The sequence below is a fragment of the Penicillium citrinum genome (genome assembly GCF_028827155.1).
Source record: "Penicillium citrinum strain IBT 23319 chromosome Unknown utg000003l:1.0-4596430.0:1.0-4598250.0, whole genome shotgun sequence".
In the NCBI taxonomy this organism is placed as follows: Eukaryota; Fungi; Ascomycota; class Eurotiomycetes; order Eurotiales; family Aspergillaceae; genus Penicillium; species Penicillium citrinum.
Genome location: NW_026622688.1, coordinates 2,477,003 through 2,490,937, shown reverse-complemented (window position 1 = coordinate 2,490,937; position 13,935 = coordinate 2,477,003). Strand labels below are relative to the sequence as shown.

General features: G+C 46.4%; 7 protein-coding genes across 7 annotated transcripts; 2 read left to right on the top strand and 5 right to left on the bottom strand.

Annotated features, from left to right (window-relative positions):
- Window positions 1-362: 362 nt before the first annotated feature.
- Window positions 363-1,698, bottom strand: N7469_004142 (translin; the record flags this gene model as incomplete). The annotated part of the gene is made up of 8 exons (XM_056643062.1): window positions 363-437; window positions 508-657; window positions 717-802; window positions 863-968; window positions 1,032-1,165; window positions 1,309-1,362; window positions 1,484-1,520; window positions 1,633-1,698. The coding sequence occupies 8 exons, from the start codon at window positions 1,696-1,698 to the stop codon at window positions 363-365; spliced, it is 708 nt and encodes a 235-aa protein (XP_056502474.1).
- A 624-nt stretch (window positions 1,699-2,322) lies between these two features.
- Window positions 2,323-2,936, bottom strand: N7469_004141 (DIM1 family thioredoxin-like protein; the record flags this gene model as incomplete). The annotated part of the gene is made up of 4 exons (XM_056643061.1): window positions 2,323-2,348; window positions 2,405-2,647; window positions 2,719-2,766; window positions 2,822-2,936. 4 exons carry the CDS (start codon window positions 2,934-2,936, stop codon window positions 2,323-2,325), a joined length of 432 nt encoding a protein of 143 aa, XP_056502473.1.
- A 1,196-nt stretch (window positions 2,937-4,132) lies between these two features.
- On the top strand, window positions 4,133-4,840 carry N7469_004140 (60S ribosomal protein eL22; the record flags this gene model as incomplete). The annotated part of the gene is made up of 4 exons (XM_056643060.1): window positions 4,133-4,147; window positions 4,353-4,388; window positions 4,451-4,647; window positions 4,714-4,840. 4 exons carry the CDS (start codon window positions 4,133-4,135, stop codon window positions 4,838-4,840), a joined length of 375 nt encoding a protein of 124 aa, XP_056502472.1.
- A 392-nt stretch (window positions 4,841-5,232) lies between these two features.
- On the bottom strand, window positions 5,233-7,212 carry rex3 (putative RNA exonuclease Rex3; the record flags this gene model as incomplete). Its single annotated transcript, XM_056643059.1, has 1 exon — window positions 5,233-7,212. The coding sequence occupies one exon, from the start codon at window positions 7,210-7,212 to the stop codon at window positions 5,233-5,235; it is 1,980 nt and encodes a 659-aa protein (XP_056502471.1).
- A 631-nt stretch (window positions 7,213-7,843) lies between these two features.
- N7469_004138 (lipase ROG1 family protein) lies at window positions 7,844-9,285 on the top strand (the record flags this gene model as incomplete). Its single annotated transcript, XM_056643058.1, has 3 exons — window positions 7,844-7,884; window positions 7,976-8,006; window positions 8,098-9,285. 3 exons carry the CDS (start codon window positions 7,844-7,846, stop codon window positions 9,283-9,285), a joined length of 1,260 nt encoding a protein of 419 aa, XP_056502470.1.
- A 207-nt stretch (window positions 9,286-9,492) lies between these two features.
- N7469_004137 (uncharacterized protein) lies at window positions 9,493-10,316 on the bottom strand (the record flags this gene model as incomplete). Its single annotated transcript, XM_056643057.1, has 2 exons — window positions 9,493-10,263; window positions 10,314-10,316. The coding sequence occupies 2 exons, from the start codon at window positions 10,314-10,316 to the stop codon at window positions 9,493-9,495; spliced, it is 774 nt and encodes a 257-aa protein (XP_056502469.1).
- Window positions 10,317-11,350: 1,034 nt separating this feature from the next.
- N7469_004136 (phosphatidyl synthase) lies at window positions 11,351-12,583 on the bottom strand (the record flags this gene model as incomplete). Its single annotated transcript, XM_056643056.1, has 2 exons — window positions 11,351-12,299; window positions 12,366-12,583. 2 exons carry the CDS (start codon window positions 12,581-12,583, stop codon window positions 11,351-11,353), a joined length of 1,167 nt encoding a protein of 388 aa, XP_056502468.1.
- Between the last annotated feature and the right edge of the window lie 1,352 nt (window positions 12,584-13,935).

The window sequence follows — 13,935 nt, the reverse complement described above, 5'->3', positions numbered from 1 at the left end:
TTGCTTGTTATGCGTATGTAAATATGCTCGATACGAGGTATTTTTATCCGGCCTCAATATGAGGTCCTAAAGAGATTATCCTAGAATGATACTACCCGAGATTCGGCAGGGACCCTAATTGGTTTGGATCAAGCACTGTCAGACTCATGGTGCTTTTTACAAGCCTAAGTAGATCCAGCTAATATCTCCCTTATTGAGCACCTGGACCAATGATGAAAAGTCGAAGTAGATTTTCTCCCTGGTACTATCTCGAGATGAACCATCATGATCACCCCTCCTACACCTCCAGTAATTTCGGCGGACTATTCGATTTCTTCATTTTCTTTGACCTGACCCTAGACAATCATAGAAATAAGACTGGACTATGCGCTTGCATCGCCTTTCGGGATCAGGTTTCGCAATGAAAGATCATAGACGACATCTTCAACCTTTTTGACCTATATAGAGAAAGAGAGGTCAGGACTTTCAATCTAAGTGTCGAGGACTCTAGTAGAACCATGCACTCACGCTGTACTTAATGCCATCACTGCGTTTGCGCAGGATATCATTCTTAAGGTTGAGAAGCTGAAACCCGGAAAAGAGATCTTTGATGAAGTTGCCGATTTGAAGGGGACGCTCGTAGTCTCCCAAAGTGACCGAATTAACCGCCAAACGAGACTGTCGTAGAGTTGAGATGTGAGAAGATACGTTCACAAATGTAGGGGCAGAGTACTAACCAGTTCCTCAACCATGGCAATCAGCGCCAGAAGATACTCCTCAATTGTCAGGTGGAAAGCATCCTGCTCCTTCAGGTTGATTGGAACTATAATAGCGCAGATAGGTGAGCTATGTTCTTGAAGCTGACCAAACATGATAAGCATACCATCTAGGAATTTCCCCACGTCCTCGATCGTCATGAATGAAGCAGAATCGGGACCCTTGTGCTCTGACAGTCCGCCAAGCCAAGCACAAAGCTCGATTGATGCGACCTACACATATGAGTCAGTACAAAGGATTAATTCATGCCTGAGACTTAAAATTGGCAATCGAACCAGATTTTGGAGCTCGCGAGACCACAGTCCATTGTACTTGTAGAAGGGGTGCTTGTCTGCAACAGATTTTAGGCGAGCGACTTCTTCTTTCTGTGCAATAATGCTAGCTGTAGCATCATCAAGAACAGGCTTCACTGTTATCAAACATTAGCCGAAGTACCCTCATATAGCTGCTCCGACACGCTTCCCGAGAACGCAGGGGTGGGATAGAGAAACGAGAGATGAGAGGCGAGAAGTTGCCATCCATAAGAGATTGATGCTTAGCGGTAATACATACATTTATCGCTGGGCGTAGAGTGAGCTCTGGCGAGAACAGCTTGTGTCGAGCGTCCTGGAGATGTCATCAATCAGTGTTGCGCCCCAAAAACCATCAACCTGCGTTAGCCCATGTGATATCTTCATTTCTGAAGTGACCACTCTTGGAGCTTCAAGTCTCCAGAAATTGAGTTTACCTTTTCTTGCAAGCGTCTGGACAATCTCATGCAGTTCCTGTTCACATATATTAGCCTTCGATCACGGTTGTTGTGCGCAACGGCCTCAGGCTTGGCACATGGAAAAAATCCCTGTACGAGCGCCTGGCGGGCGCCGGCAGACGACTCACATCGCGAACGGTGGTTTCCTCATCGATCTTATTCTGGAGATCCTCAAAAATACGTTGGTCAATCATATTTGCGGATTGTATGGATATCTGGAGGTGTAGAGTCGTAGTGAAGATTTGGTGTGGGTTGTGGTTGTAGGTAAAGTTGAACGAGCACCTTACGTCAAAAATGCAGGCAGACGATCAAATATAACTACACCGGCAAAACAAAAAGACAAATAGAAAAAGGAAAATTAGCGCAGTGAGGAAGAGATACAAAAAGCTCGGGTTATATTAAATCTAAAATGTTTGGCATTGACGACGATATGATTTGATTAATGTGCTACTACCATACGGTGACTAGTGGATTTCGATACCTTGGGTGCTATCTACTCTGAGTATGATTTTTCTCAAAAAGCTGTTTGATTTGAACAAAAATTAGATGTATTCACCCCAGTAGATTCTTCTAGCTCTAGCCAGATTCTCTTCGTTTGTAGGATTTCCAAATGTGTCATCCCACATCTGTGCAAGCTACCCATCAGCCTTTCTCCCCACGGCCATGCACATGTCGGACAGCGATCACAAAGTGAAAGTATTGCGTTTCGTCTCTTTGCTGGCTCATTCCCAGCCGATTTTTTCATAAAGTCGTAGATTGGAAGGTTGGCTGCGATTGGGGCATGTCGAGTGCGTACCCCATCCCAAATCCTTCCTTTTTTAGTATCGGTATCGTGTAGAATAATCTGTAGGCGGTTTAGTCTTCGAACTTGCGCTACGTAAGCAATTATAGAGAGCATACCTTTAGGACTGACAACGAGACCGCGACCTTTCTTCGCGCCCTTGTAAATGGTCTCAATGATGTCGATCAGCTCCTGTTTATCCTCCAATACCCAATTCAATTTGTTATTGTTTCCTGTGCCGAAATCGCACATCATATGTTTATTGCGATAGAAGAACATTATCGTCATTGTATCGTAAAGCTCGTACATCTGGTTGAAATCGGGAACCTCGTCAATGTCGCACAGATAGATGACCGCGAAATCTAGCAAGATGAGCATTAGCCTTCAGGTATTCTAATCGGCGAAAGAGCGGGTGGGTAAGGGGTTGACATACTCTTGACTCGCTCGGCAATCTTATAAAGAAGTTCATCTTGACGGATACCTGTATGGCGAGTATTAGCTCTTGCTGCTGTACCGATGACATGAGAGATCCTTACAGTCCGGATCGTGGTCGCGACCAAATCGGATCACGACGAGACGTTCTTCCTCAGAAAGAATGGCCTGATCCACGTGCCAGGCAGTTCGAAGGTGAGGCAGTACGATTGAACCCATGGCGAAGTTGGTTTGGGGTATGGGGGGGGACACGGTCACGCTCTTAAAAGCTGGGAAGATTGCGGTGTCCGAATCTTCAATTTGCAGGCGGGGGGAGCCCCGAGCTTGAGCTTATCGATTGTCCCACCTCGCGATTAATTCAAAATCATGTGACTGTAGCAGAGCCTCCGACACATTCCAGACGACATATTGAAATGACCCTTGGATATCAGAAGTCGGACACAATCGTGGTAGATAAAGTTAACTTTGCCCTCAATTTGGTAGTATTAGATTCGACTCTAGTATAGCACAAGGATGGTCCATCATGCATGTTGTTGCCAGATCCTACTCATTCGATGGTAACGTATCCCGCTAGCAACATAGATTTAATATCTAAAATTCACTAGGTAGTGAATGATTGTTACGGTGTTCTGATGTGATAATATCCATGTAGCTTCATATGCAAACCATAGGAGTCCCATTTCCGAACGTTATGGAAGAATCAACTTCCGAGTACTTGGACCGCAAGTGTCGATATTGGAACGCAGTGACTGCGAATACTATCAAAGAATTTGTACAGTCTACAACCAAGGGCAACTTCTTCTCCAAGCGGTCGGACAAGCCGGCACAATTGATGAAAAAGAGCGTTCGCGTCGATCGGAGGTAGTGTAAGTCCGATGACACTGTGCGGCGAGGCATGCGCAAGCACAGAGGCCAAGCCGCGGGATCCAAAAATGAGAATAATCAATGTTGTTTTCCTATGGAAAACTTTCAGAGATTAAACTGAAAAGAACAGATACTACACTTGATCTAAGCCAATTGGCAAAGAGAGCTGGAGAAGAAAGAAAAGAAGAGGAAGGTCGAGGAAAGCGGGAAGTATTTATACCCTCGCGGTTGACCAGATACAGGGGCGGTGAAGTTAGTGGATCATATGGCCTTAGTGTATTTTAGGCGAGCCAATCAAAAGCCTGATATCATCTGAGTAGAAAATCACCTGACTGGCAGCAATCTGAGGCACATGGTAGCTTAACCCTTGCCCTAAATGAAACCTAAAGAGGACTAGCGCACACAACCCTCCGCAGGCGCTGGCGAATTTTCATGTTGGAAGTGGGCTCCACTCGGCGAGATCTTCTTCCCATCCCTCTCGACGGCGCAGGATATTCACCTCTTTGCGACCCTTTTCACCAAAGTCCAATCCCATCCCCCTCACAGTCACAATGGCTCCCGCTGCTGTACGTTGAAATATACTGCGAACCGCTTTGCTGTTCCTCCCGGTGGCTTGCTCTGTCGGACTCTTGCTCTGGTCTCTTCGGCATCAGATGTTAGATATTGAAATATCTATCTGCGTCAATGCGTCGGACAAGCAACTTTCCTCGAGCTTGCTATAGGGATTCCGACATTATGGAGCAGTAGGCTAATTCAATTTTTCTTCAATAGACCCGTGGTCGCAAGGCCCAGAAGGTCACCCAGAAGGTATTTAAATCTCTTGATATCACCCAATTTACATGCGGCAATAACTAACAATTCATGCGCAGTTCATCATCAACGCTTCCCAGCCCGCTAGCGACAAGATCTTCGATGTCTCTGCCTTCGAGAAGTTCCTTCACGACCGCATCAAGGTCGAGGGCCGTGTCGGCAACCTCGGTGACAACGTTGTCATCTCCCAGGTTGGCGATGGCAAGGTTGAGGTTGTTGCCCACATCCCCTTCTCCGGCCGCTACCTGAAGTACCTGTAAGTGTTCAAAGATCGATTCCTTCGCTGTCTAGCAGCCCGCTGACAACCATTGTTCCACTACAGCACCAAGAAGTACCTCAAGAAGCAGCAGCTCCGTGACTGGCTCCGCGTCGTCTCCACCTCCAAGGGTGTTTACGAGCTCCGCTTCTACAACGTCGTCAACGACGAGGCTGAGGAGGATGAGGAGTAAATGCACTCCATGGGCTTTGGAATTGCATAGCCAATAAGGCTACGAAATAAAAAAAAGTTCATACCTTCCACATATTCTGGTTTACTCGAGTAGATATGTACCTATTTAAAGTCGTAGATCAGGCCATCTGAGTATATGTACGCTGTTTTCCGAGCATATATTTAACTATAGAGACGTGCCTAGGTATATTGCAAATAAATGAGGTGAAACTGGTATCCCGAAAACCAACTGCAGCTAGGTTTTGAGGTTATGCTGCCAATCTATATCAATCTCTATTCTGCTGAGCAGTGTTAATCAAACTCGTGCTCTCATTTGCATTTGGATTTTCAAGATAAGGGCACTTGAGAAGGGAAATCCAAAGCTTGCTCGAATTTTCGACCAACCTTTGGAACCTAGGAACTGGCAAAGCTTTTCCTCTTATGACCAGCACTGGGACTTAGGCTCATCGCCAATTTGTGAATGTTTAGGGTATCGCTGCCGGTTGGAGGAACCAACTCATCATTCTCGAATGTCCAACCCTTCGCCTTTAGACGTTTCCATAATTCGCGTACTTTGACTCGCACGAGATCTCCTGTTGCGATGGAATCTTCTTTGGAATCATGACCCTGGTCTCCTCCAGTCTGGATATCTCGCTCAAGAAACCTGCGAGCGAGGGCTTTCAAGCTGACACGGAGAGGAAGACCCCCGGCAGGGTTTGGGTAGAGTATCACCGTATCGATGACAGTTGGATGAATGATTCTGCACGCATTGAGGTCGTTATCGATTGCGTGTGCGATCAATGGCGTTTCTGGCTGAAGAAGATTGAGTAGAAGCTCCCGCGCGGCAGCGGGTGACTGGACAATCTGCATCGACTTGGGTTTCCCCCTTTGATCACTAGCCAGGGCTGAGCTGGATGTAGACGGATCGTAAGGCACAGCAGAGGCAAAATGTTCAGGGAAAACACCAGAGAAACGCGAGTTGAGATCTAAGATCTCCCCAACGGGTTTGACGAGGACATCAAGTAGTTCTCGACCTTCCGGCCAGCTGACCGCAGTGAGACGAATAAGTTCCAAACCCAAAGTTGTATAGCCCATCTCGCAATCAAAACTAACTGGGTCCAACTTTCCTTTTTCAGGCTGGGTAGGAGTTGTTTTGAATTGGAGTACGGATGCCAGCCGTTTCGTCTCGGACACTTTGAAAACATGTGTGCTGGCCTTGGTACACCCGGCTGAAGCACCCACGGTTTCGCTGCAACAGGGAAAATACGTCTCCGAAGAACCCGTAACATTGTCGGTTCTCTTGCGTGGAGGATGGAAAGGCCGACTGGGATGGTAAGTACATTGACCCCCCGAAGTCAATGCCCCATCTTCTCGGCGACCAGGAAAGACCTGGAATCGACCACCGCATCGTTCGCATTTCTCCCAGCCTTTTGAATCAAGAACGCCTTGCCTGGCAGTCTCTATAGCTGCTTCTGTAGGTGCCTTTGTGACATAGCCATGCTCTTCGAGACCATCTAGTGGGGTTATCAGAAGAGCAGCCACGGCTATTTCCTCTTTGACAGAGAGACCGGTATCAATACTGGTTGGGACTGAGGCAGATTCAGAAGACAGCTGAGGCTTGATCTTGTAATAACGAGTATTTAGATGAGCCTTAACTTCATTGACCCAATCTTCCAATGCCAGTTTCGTCAGTTTGACGATCCGTAATTTGATGATATTGGAGTAAACACTAAAGTTTTCCCTAGCCACTTTTTCCTCTTCGTCCAAGGCCATGGTCACAAGTTCGTCTTTATTGAGGACAAAACATCGGTTTGCTTCATCTTTGGAGTCCACTAACTTTGCATTGAGCTTTGTCATTGCGCCATGAAGCTTGTCCAGAATGGCAGACCGAGTTGCATGATTGGCAGGAGCCTTAGTGAGCATGCGAGGGTTTAAGCTTTCCTTTCGCACCTTGCGAGGGGGAAGTCTAGTCGGCGTACTTCCCAGCGAAGTACTAGTAGATGAAGACTCATGCCTGGCTGAGCTAGGCTTTGGACGAGTCGAAGTCGGGGGTGACACTGCTCGGGAAGCTGAGGATAGCTTGGTAGCATTACTGTGAGGATTTTCAGATGGAATTTTCGAGCCCAATTTTGAGATTGGTTCTTTCATTGGCAGTTGAAACGACGACTGCTTGCTTAAAGAGCCAGAGGGCCGGTTCTGAGCTGGCGTGATATCTTCCAGTTTTTGCTTTTTAGCAACATGCCCATTTGAATCACCGAAGTTGCTGGCAATGTTAGGGGACCTGCTAATTGTTGCCGAAGTGCACTCGGCGTGTTTGAACATGCATGTGAGAAGACCACATTCTCTACCCTGGGGGCAGGGTACTTCGGCAAATAAGCCTAACGGTTGAAACATGTTGATGTCTCAGCCCAAGCTAGCGGGAGGCCTGAGTGAACACTAAGAATCCCGAAAGATATTGGCTTTCATGCCTGAGGGAGCTGTTGAAGGCTCGGATAGACCCGTAAAATCGTTAGCTTGAGGGTGGAGATATGAAGAGACTTGATATAATCATTTGCTTGAGGGCGCAAGCAGCAATATCAGCTCTTGTCAAACAAACAATGGGATAGACAGCCACAAGGTTTGATGAGTCGAGCCTGCCGACTTTAGCTGTGCTAATGATGGAGAGTGAATGAAGGATGAATGTTTGGCAAATGAGATATACTTCAGAGAGATATCTGATAGCACCTGCTTTGTTGAAAAAATGTTTAAGATGCTTTCAATGGACGCCCAGGACCAGGCCCAACATAGCCACGAAGTGCAGCCAAAGAGGATGAAAATGCCAAGACCGATGCATGTGGTGCCTGTATTATAAGGCGGTAAGGCAGAAACTGCCGTCGGACCGGTGTTCTTATCATCTCCGACGGGCTTAAACGGATGCTGCACAGCCATAAGCTGTCTTAACTCCGGAACACGCAGGCCTTTAATTATCCTGCTTACCCCCCCTGTTTCATTCATGTCAATTTCTGCTCACTTCAAAATGCATAAAATGTCTTCAACAGCTGATCATCTGTGTGTTTTGGTTCATGGGTAAGCTTCAATGCCCCTACCTGAAGAGTCGCCTCTAGTGATCATGTGCGCGCAAGGGTGCAGCAAACTAATCGTTTTTCGTGACCTACAGGCTGTGGGGAAACCCGTCGCATTTGGACCAGGTAGCTTCGTCACTTAGAGAAAGACATGGCGAGAAATTGCATATCCTCTGTGCCAAAGAAAACAGTGGCAATTATACCTACGATGGCATAGAGTTGGGGGGGTGAACGCCTCGCACATGAAATCGAAAATGAACTAGATACTCTGGAAAAAGAAGGACGGAGTATTCGCAAAATTAGCATTATCGGATATTCTCTTGGAGGTCTTGTGGCACGATATGCTATCGGACTACTGGAAGCTCAAGGCTGGCTCGATAAAGTGGAACCAGTCAACTTCACTACATTTGCCTCTCCACATGTTGGAGTGCGGGCACCATTAAAGGGCTGGTGGGGGAAGTTCTGGAATGTCATGGGTGCTCGAACGGTATCTATGTCTGGCCAGCAACTGTTCATGGTGGATTCATTCCGCGACACTGGTCGACCACTCCTCAGCATCCTCGCAGATCCAGAAAGCATTTTCATTAAAGGGTTAAAGAGATTCCAGAAACGATCCACTTATGGCAATATTCTCAACGACCGAACAACTGCATTCTATACCACTTCACTTTCCAAAGAGGATCCCTTCCAAGATTTGCAGGATATCAATATCAATTACGTCGATGGCTATGAACAAGTAATTATCGACCCTCACGACTATTTGCTACCTCCGACCCTGCATGATCTGGAATCCCTGTCAGGAAGCTCATGTGAAAAGCACAAAGCGTTCCTGAAAGATGCACCTTTCTGGATGCTTGTTCTTGTTTTAATCGGCCCTGTCTCAACATTATTCCTTGCCAACTCTGTTGTACAGACTTTCCGCAGCCAACGGAGAATTAAACTACATGCCGAAGGAGAAAATGGGCTTCGTTTTGGCAGGTATAAAGTGCCTCTACTCATACGTGATGCCCAGAGTGCACTCGAAGAGGTTTTTGAACATGCCAATGCTCACCAGGGACCGGCTTATCTTTCAAGTACCGAATCTGAGCTATCTGATCCGTCCGAAAGCAAAATTATCAATCCCGCCAAGTTTCATAAACGCAAAGGGTCGTTGGGATCAATTGCGTCTAAAAAGTCTCGCCGTGCAAGTTCCGACGCAAAGCATCATTCTCCGAAGCTTGCTTTGACACCGGAGCAATTTGCTATTATTGATTCACTGAATGATGTAGGATTCACAAAGTATCCTGTTTATATCCACAAGGACCGGCATACCCACGCAGCTATCATTGTTCGCTCGCCCAAGGATAGCTTTTACGAAGGCAAAATAGTCATGAAGCACTGGCTGGATAAAGAATTTGCTGTCTGATTCACTGAAATGGTTCTCATTTGAATTCATAGCGAGGTTAATGGCATTTGCGGAGTTCGGTTTGCTTGACACGAGAACTGATATGATATGATTTTTTTTTTATTATTGCTCTACCCAAGGCTGGCGCGATCGATAAACTATATCATAATAATGTACTCCAGGGCTAATTAAACATACTATTTTTATATTCTAGAATCTTTAAATAGACTATGCACTACTCGGAACTTCGTAAGAGACCCGACTGATCCCCTTTTGCCGACTAATCTTGCGGATCGTAACGGGGCCCGCCAAACTGGTTCGGTCGACATGAGTACCTCCGCATGGGTTCTGATCAAGTCCGCCAATACTAGCAACTCGAATTGAACCTTCTCGGTCTTTTCCACGTCCCTTTAGACCGGAACCATCTTCTACCCATGAAATAAGAATAGGCAGATCTTGCTTGACTAGCTCGTCCACCTTTTCCTGAATCGAGGACTTTTGCTCGTTATACAACAAGCCCTCGTATTCCATGCATGATTCTCCAGGGGCATGGTTTGCTTTGACCTTCTTCATATCGGGGAATAGAAGCTCCATTGCTAGCCCTACAATGTGGCCTCCCGTATGCAAACGCGAATGGTAGTCGCGGCGCTCACCATCGACAGTCTGAACAACACGTTGACCCTCAGAGAAAAGAGATGATGAATTGATCGGCTTGACAAAGTGGAGAATTTTTCCCTCTTGAGTTTTGCGGACTAGAGACACGGTAAATGCAGGCTCTTGATTCTCTAGAGCAAGGCTGCCTGTGTCGCTTGGCTGTCCGCCACCACGCGGATATAAAATAGTTTGGCGCATGACGATAGCTAAATCCCCCGGAGCAAGGGATTTTGCCAGGCTTTTCTCATTTTCAGAGAGTGATGATATCAATTGACAAGAGACGACCTCTGTGGTCAGGGTTCTCAAAGAGGCATCGTGGAGGTATACTGCCTCTGTGCATTGAGACTAATGAGCTGTGAGTTGAGGTTGTTTTAGAAGCAAGTCAATCTGCGTACCATATTGAAAAGTGAAGCTGAGATTCACGAGAAATCGTGTGCTTTTTGATATATCTTTAAAGAATGAACAGATTTGGAGAGTCATTTCCCCCCGCGATGTGGGTCGATGCCATTCGAAAGGCGGAATTGGCGCCTGGAATATGAGGCCGAATTATAATCTACATTTGGTGAAGACAACGACTGGCGAATTATATTGGCGAAATGAAGATCATACTCTGACTCATTATGTAAGTTCAGTGCAAATGTCAGACCTCCCTTGTATCTGATTGTATACCAAATATCCTATTTTGGGTTTTCGGGCTTCCTATTCAGTCCTTTCCGTGACCCCCTGCTGTCTTATCACATGAGCCACCAACTAATAATGGTACTAGTATCAGAACAACGGGACTTTAATTTGCTAGTATGATTATATTACAGCTCAATAATGGGGCTAGCATTATTTATACGTGGCAAGCAATGTATCGACCTGATCATATTCTTGTTACCCGCTAAATGGCTTATCCCTCCCTCGTATACTATGCGATCAACTGTATCACTCTGTTTTACCATTTGGCTGCATAGGAAGCTGATCAAGGGGACAGATTACACTAGATAGTACGGTGAGGTTTCTTATAGGATGCTTCTCTACTTATCATACTCTTATAGCAAGGTGTCTACTTTTCTTATCTTATTTCAAAGCTGGCTAAGATGCTGTGATATGTGCAAATCGAATGTCGCTGTTACTTAAAACCTGGAGTTGAACGTTACTGTCATAGTACTATGTACACTGGAGATTAAGATTTGGACAAAATTTGCCAAGTTTGGAGATAAGGCACATCTAAGATTCCAGTATTCTATTGTATCGTATGGCAAAGTTGTATTGTTTCGACGGCTCACATCGAGAAGTTTAAAAAAGACTAGTACCAAAGAGGAGTATCCAATCGTTCTATGGGAATCATATTAATTCAAATCAGTTCAAGTCATCGGCAATTAATGGTCAAAGGTGTTTGACCAGAATTAGCCGGGGTCGTGAGAAAGGAAACACCAATAGAAAGCATTTAGTTCTTCATGTTTTCCTTATTTGTCACCGGGTGACGGATTGAAGTGCGACGATCATTGATCGACTTTTGCTGCTCACGTTCGATGGCAAACTTGATGGCATCGTAGACATTGTCGCAGATTTTGCGTGGTGGGTATCGAGGAATGGTTTTGTCTTGCCAGACTCCAGTCTTCACGAGGATTGAATACCAGTCAATGTCACTCCTGTCGTTGAATTCATTGGTTCCACGAATGTCTGATTCAGGGGTGTCTCCGATGAAGTACACTGTGGAGGGAGGTTCATCAATTCCATGTGATTCCTTGCGCCATTCCTGAAGAAGACGCGTGGCGAAGTTAAAAGTGCTCATTTGGGGCTTTCCAAATGCGAAGGTGTTCAGTTCCTTTCCGGTGATGGCTTTGTAGACGGCTTCCAGCGAGGTTTTCAATGCACCCATGCCAATGCGGCTATGCTCGTGAGACGTGGACCAGATCATGTCATTGTGGGAAAAGAAACATGGCGGGCCTTCGTTGAAAACTTCTGAGCGGTCGCCGAGGTGGCCCTCCTTTGTCATGAGAACATCAATGATAATTTGCTGGTCGCCGGCCCAATCACGACTATCGGCAAACACGAAAACTGCCTCGATTTTAGTGTTCTCGAGGTCAATAATATGACAGTTGTTGTACTCTTCCTCGGTCAACTTGCGCCAAGGAGTTGTGTCTTGTTTTGTCTTGATAATATCTCCCGGGGTGATGACGTTCTTAAATCCATACCCCTTAGCGACGTTACGACATTTTTCGCCCTCTCCTCCAACGACTAAAACAGTCTTGTAATGCTCGGCCATTTCGCGCATAGGAGTGTGTCCGCAAATAAACTGACCCGGGGAGACCTCGAATTCGAGTTGGCGACTTAGGTCGGCGCAACGTTCGGCCTCCGTTTTGCCGCCGCCATTTGTGAGGAAAACGTATGGCCTGGTGATAGAACCATGCGTCAGTTTTGATAAAATTGTGCCAGGGCAAAAATAATGAAAGACTCACACTTTGACACCATATGGATTCTCACCATTGATGTATTTCATGGCTTCAACAGCCTCCGGTATGGGTTTGCCGCCCCGCAGCAAGACGCCATCGATGTCGAAAGCAAATGCAAAATCGCTGGCTGTTACCACTGGTGGTGTTGACAAGGGAGTGGTCGCTTGAGAGATATCCTCCTCAGAGGAAGAGCTGGTGTCGGGACTCATCGAATTGTTCGTCATTGTGATGTTGACTGTAGATTGAGTATCCCACAAATCGCAAGTAGCATTTGGAGCCATTAAGTGTTGACAAGGAACGATGACGTTTGTAGAGTTCGGCCCGGTCGGCGTCTGGGCTAGAAATTCGGGGCGCAGCCTCTGGGCCCCGAATTCATCGGCAATCTTTGTGAAGGGATGGAGAAACAAGGAAGTGCCCCAGGGTGGGTCAATTAAAGCGGGTCTTGGTGCGCAGTGACGATCACCGTTATGAATGAGAGACGGTGGCTTTATAGCCTCACCCCTATAGACAATGGCTGCACAGTTGTAGAACTGAATTGATTGCAGTTCGATTAAGCCTCGAATTCTGGTGTCTGATATGCAGGCAGTTCGCAGAAGTGTCGAAAAGACAGACGCAAATCGTGACGGAAGTCAGTTAAACCGATGGGGCATGTGGGGAGAAACAGGCCATTAATATAACATTCTGAGTCCATGCAGTGCGCTTTTGCGAGAGGATCAAACCGCTGCCTGCATTATGAGGGGCCCACTCCATGTGCTCAGACCCAACGTCATGGTCCGGATCCCAAAAGGGACAATAGTAGTGTACTGTACTCCGTACGGAGTGTACACATTCTGTCCTTGAGATCCACATTATGTCGTGCCCTTGGTTGCAAAAGGAAACGGGTTGCAAACGTATTGTACATAGTATAGTTGTATTCGCATGGAGGAGACGAAGTGGAGTTCCTCCCAAGTTTTGAACGAGAGCAAGTCCGGAAATGATGAGTAAGATGACGATGGCCCTTTTCTCCAAGCAGTACATTACAGTATGCACAGTAAGTACGCGCATACTTCTCTTCATAATACAGGCTCCCACTCGAAAATTTGCGAAGATTTGTCTTTGAGGTTGGTTAGTCAGTCTATTCCACCCACAGTCATTTGTTCACCAGACTACTTTCAGACAATCACTAATCCCTTCATAGTATCCCGAGTGTTGAAGTCGTCAAATCAAGGCGGGTCACAGTGGGGCAGTCCGGTCATTTGACGTCATACAAGCAGGTTGGCTGAAATACGCTTCACCCAGGAACCAAAAGGTTGGATGGTTGGAGAGGAACTAGTGTTTATTGGTGTATAACCAGATATCGCCAAGGGGCTTCGTCCAAAGACAACTTCGAACACTTTCCAACCGACTGGTTCATATTGGTGGACGGCGGCTCAAAGCGGTACAGTAGTAGAATGTGGCGCCGCCAACGGTACATCGAGTATGTACCACATCTTCAAAACAGTACAAACTCGGAATGCGAATTCGCTTGCGGGTAGAAACGGGAAACACTCAAACTGATGATTTCCGTATCGTATACATCCTTCTATCCTCCTAGAAG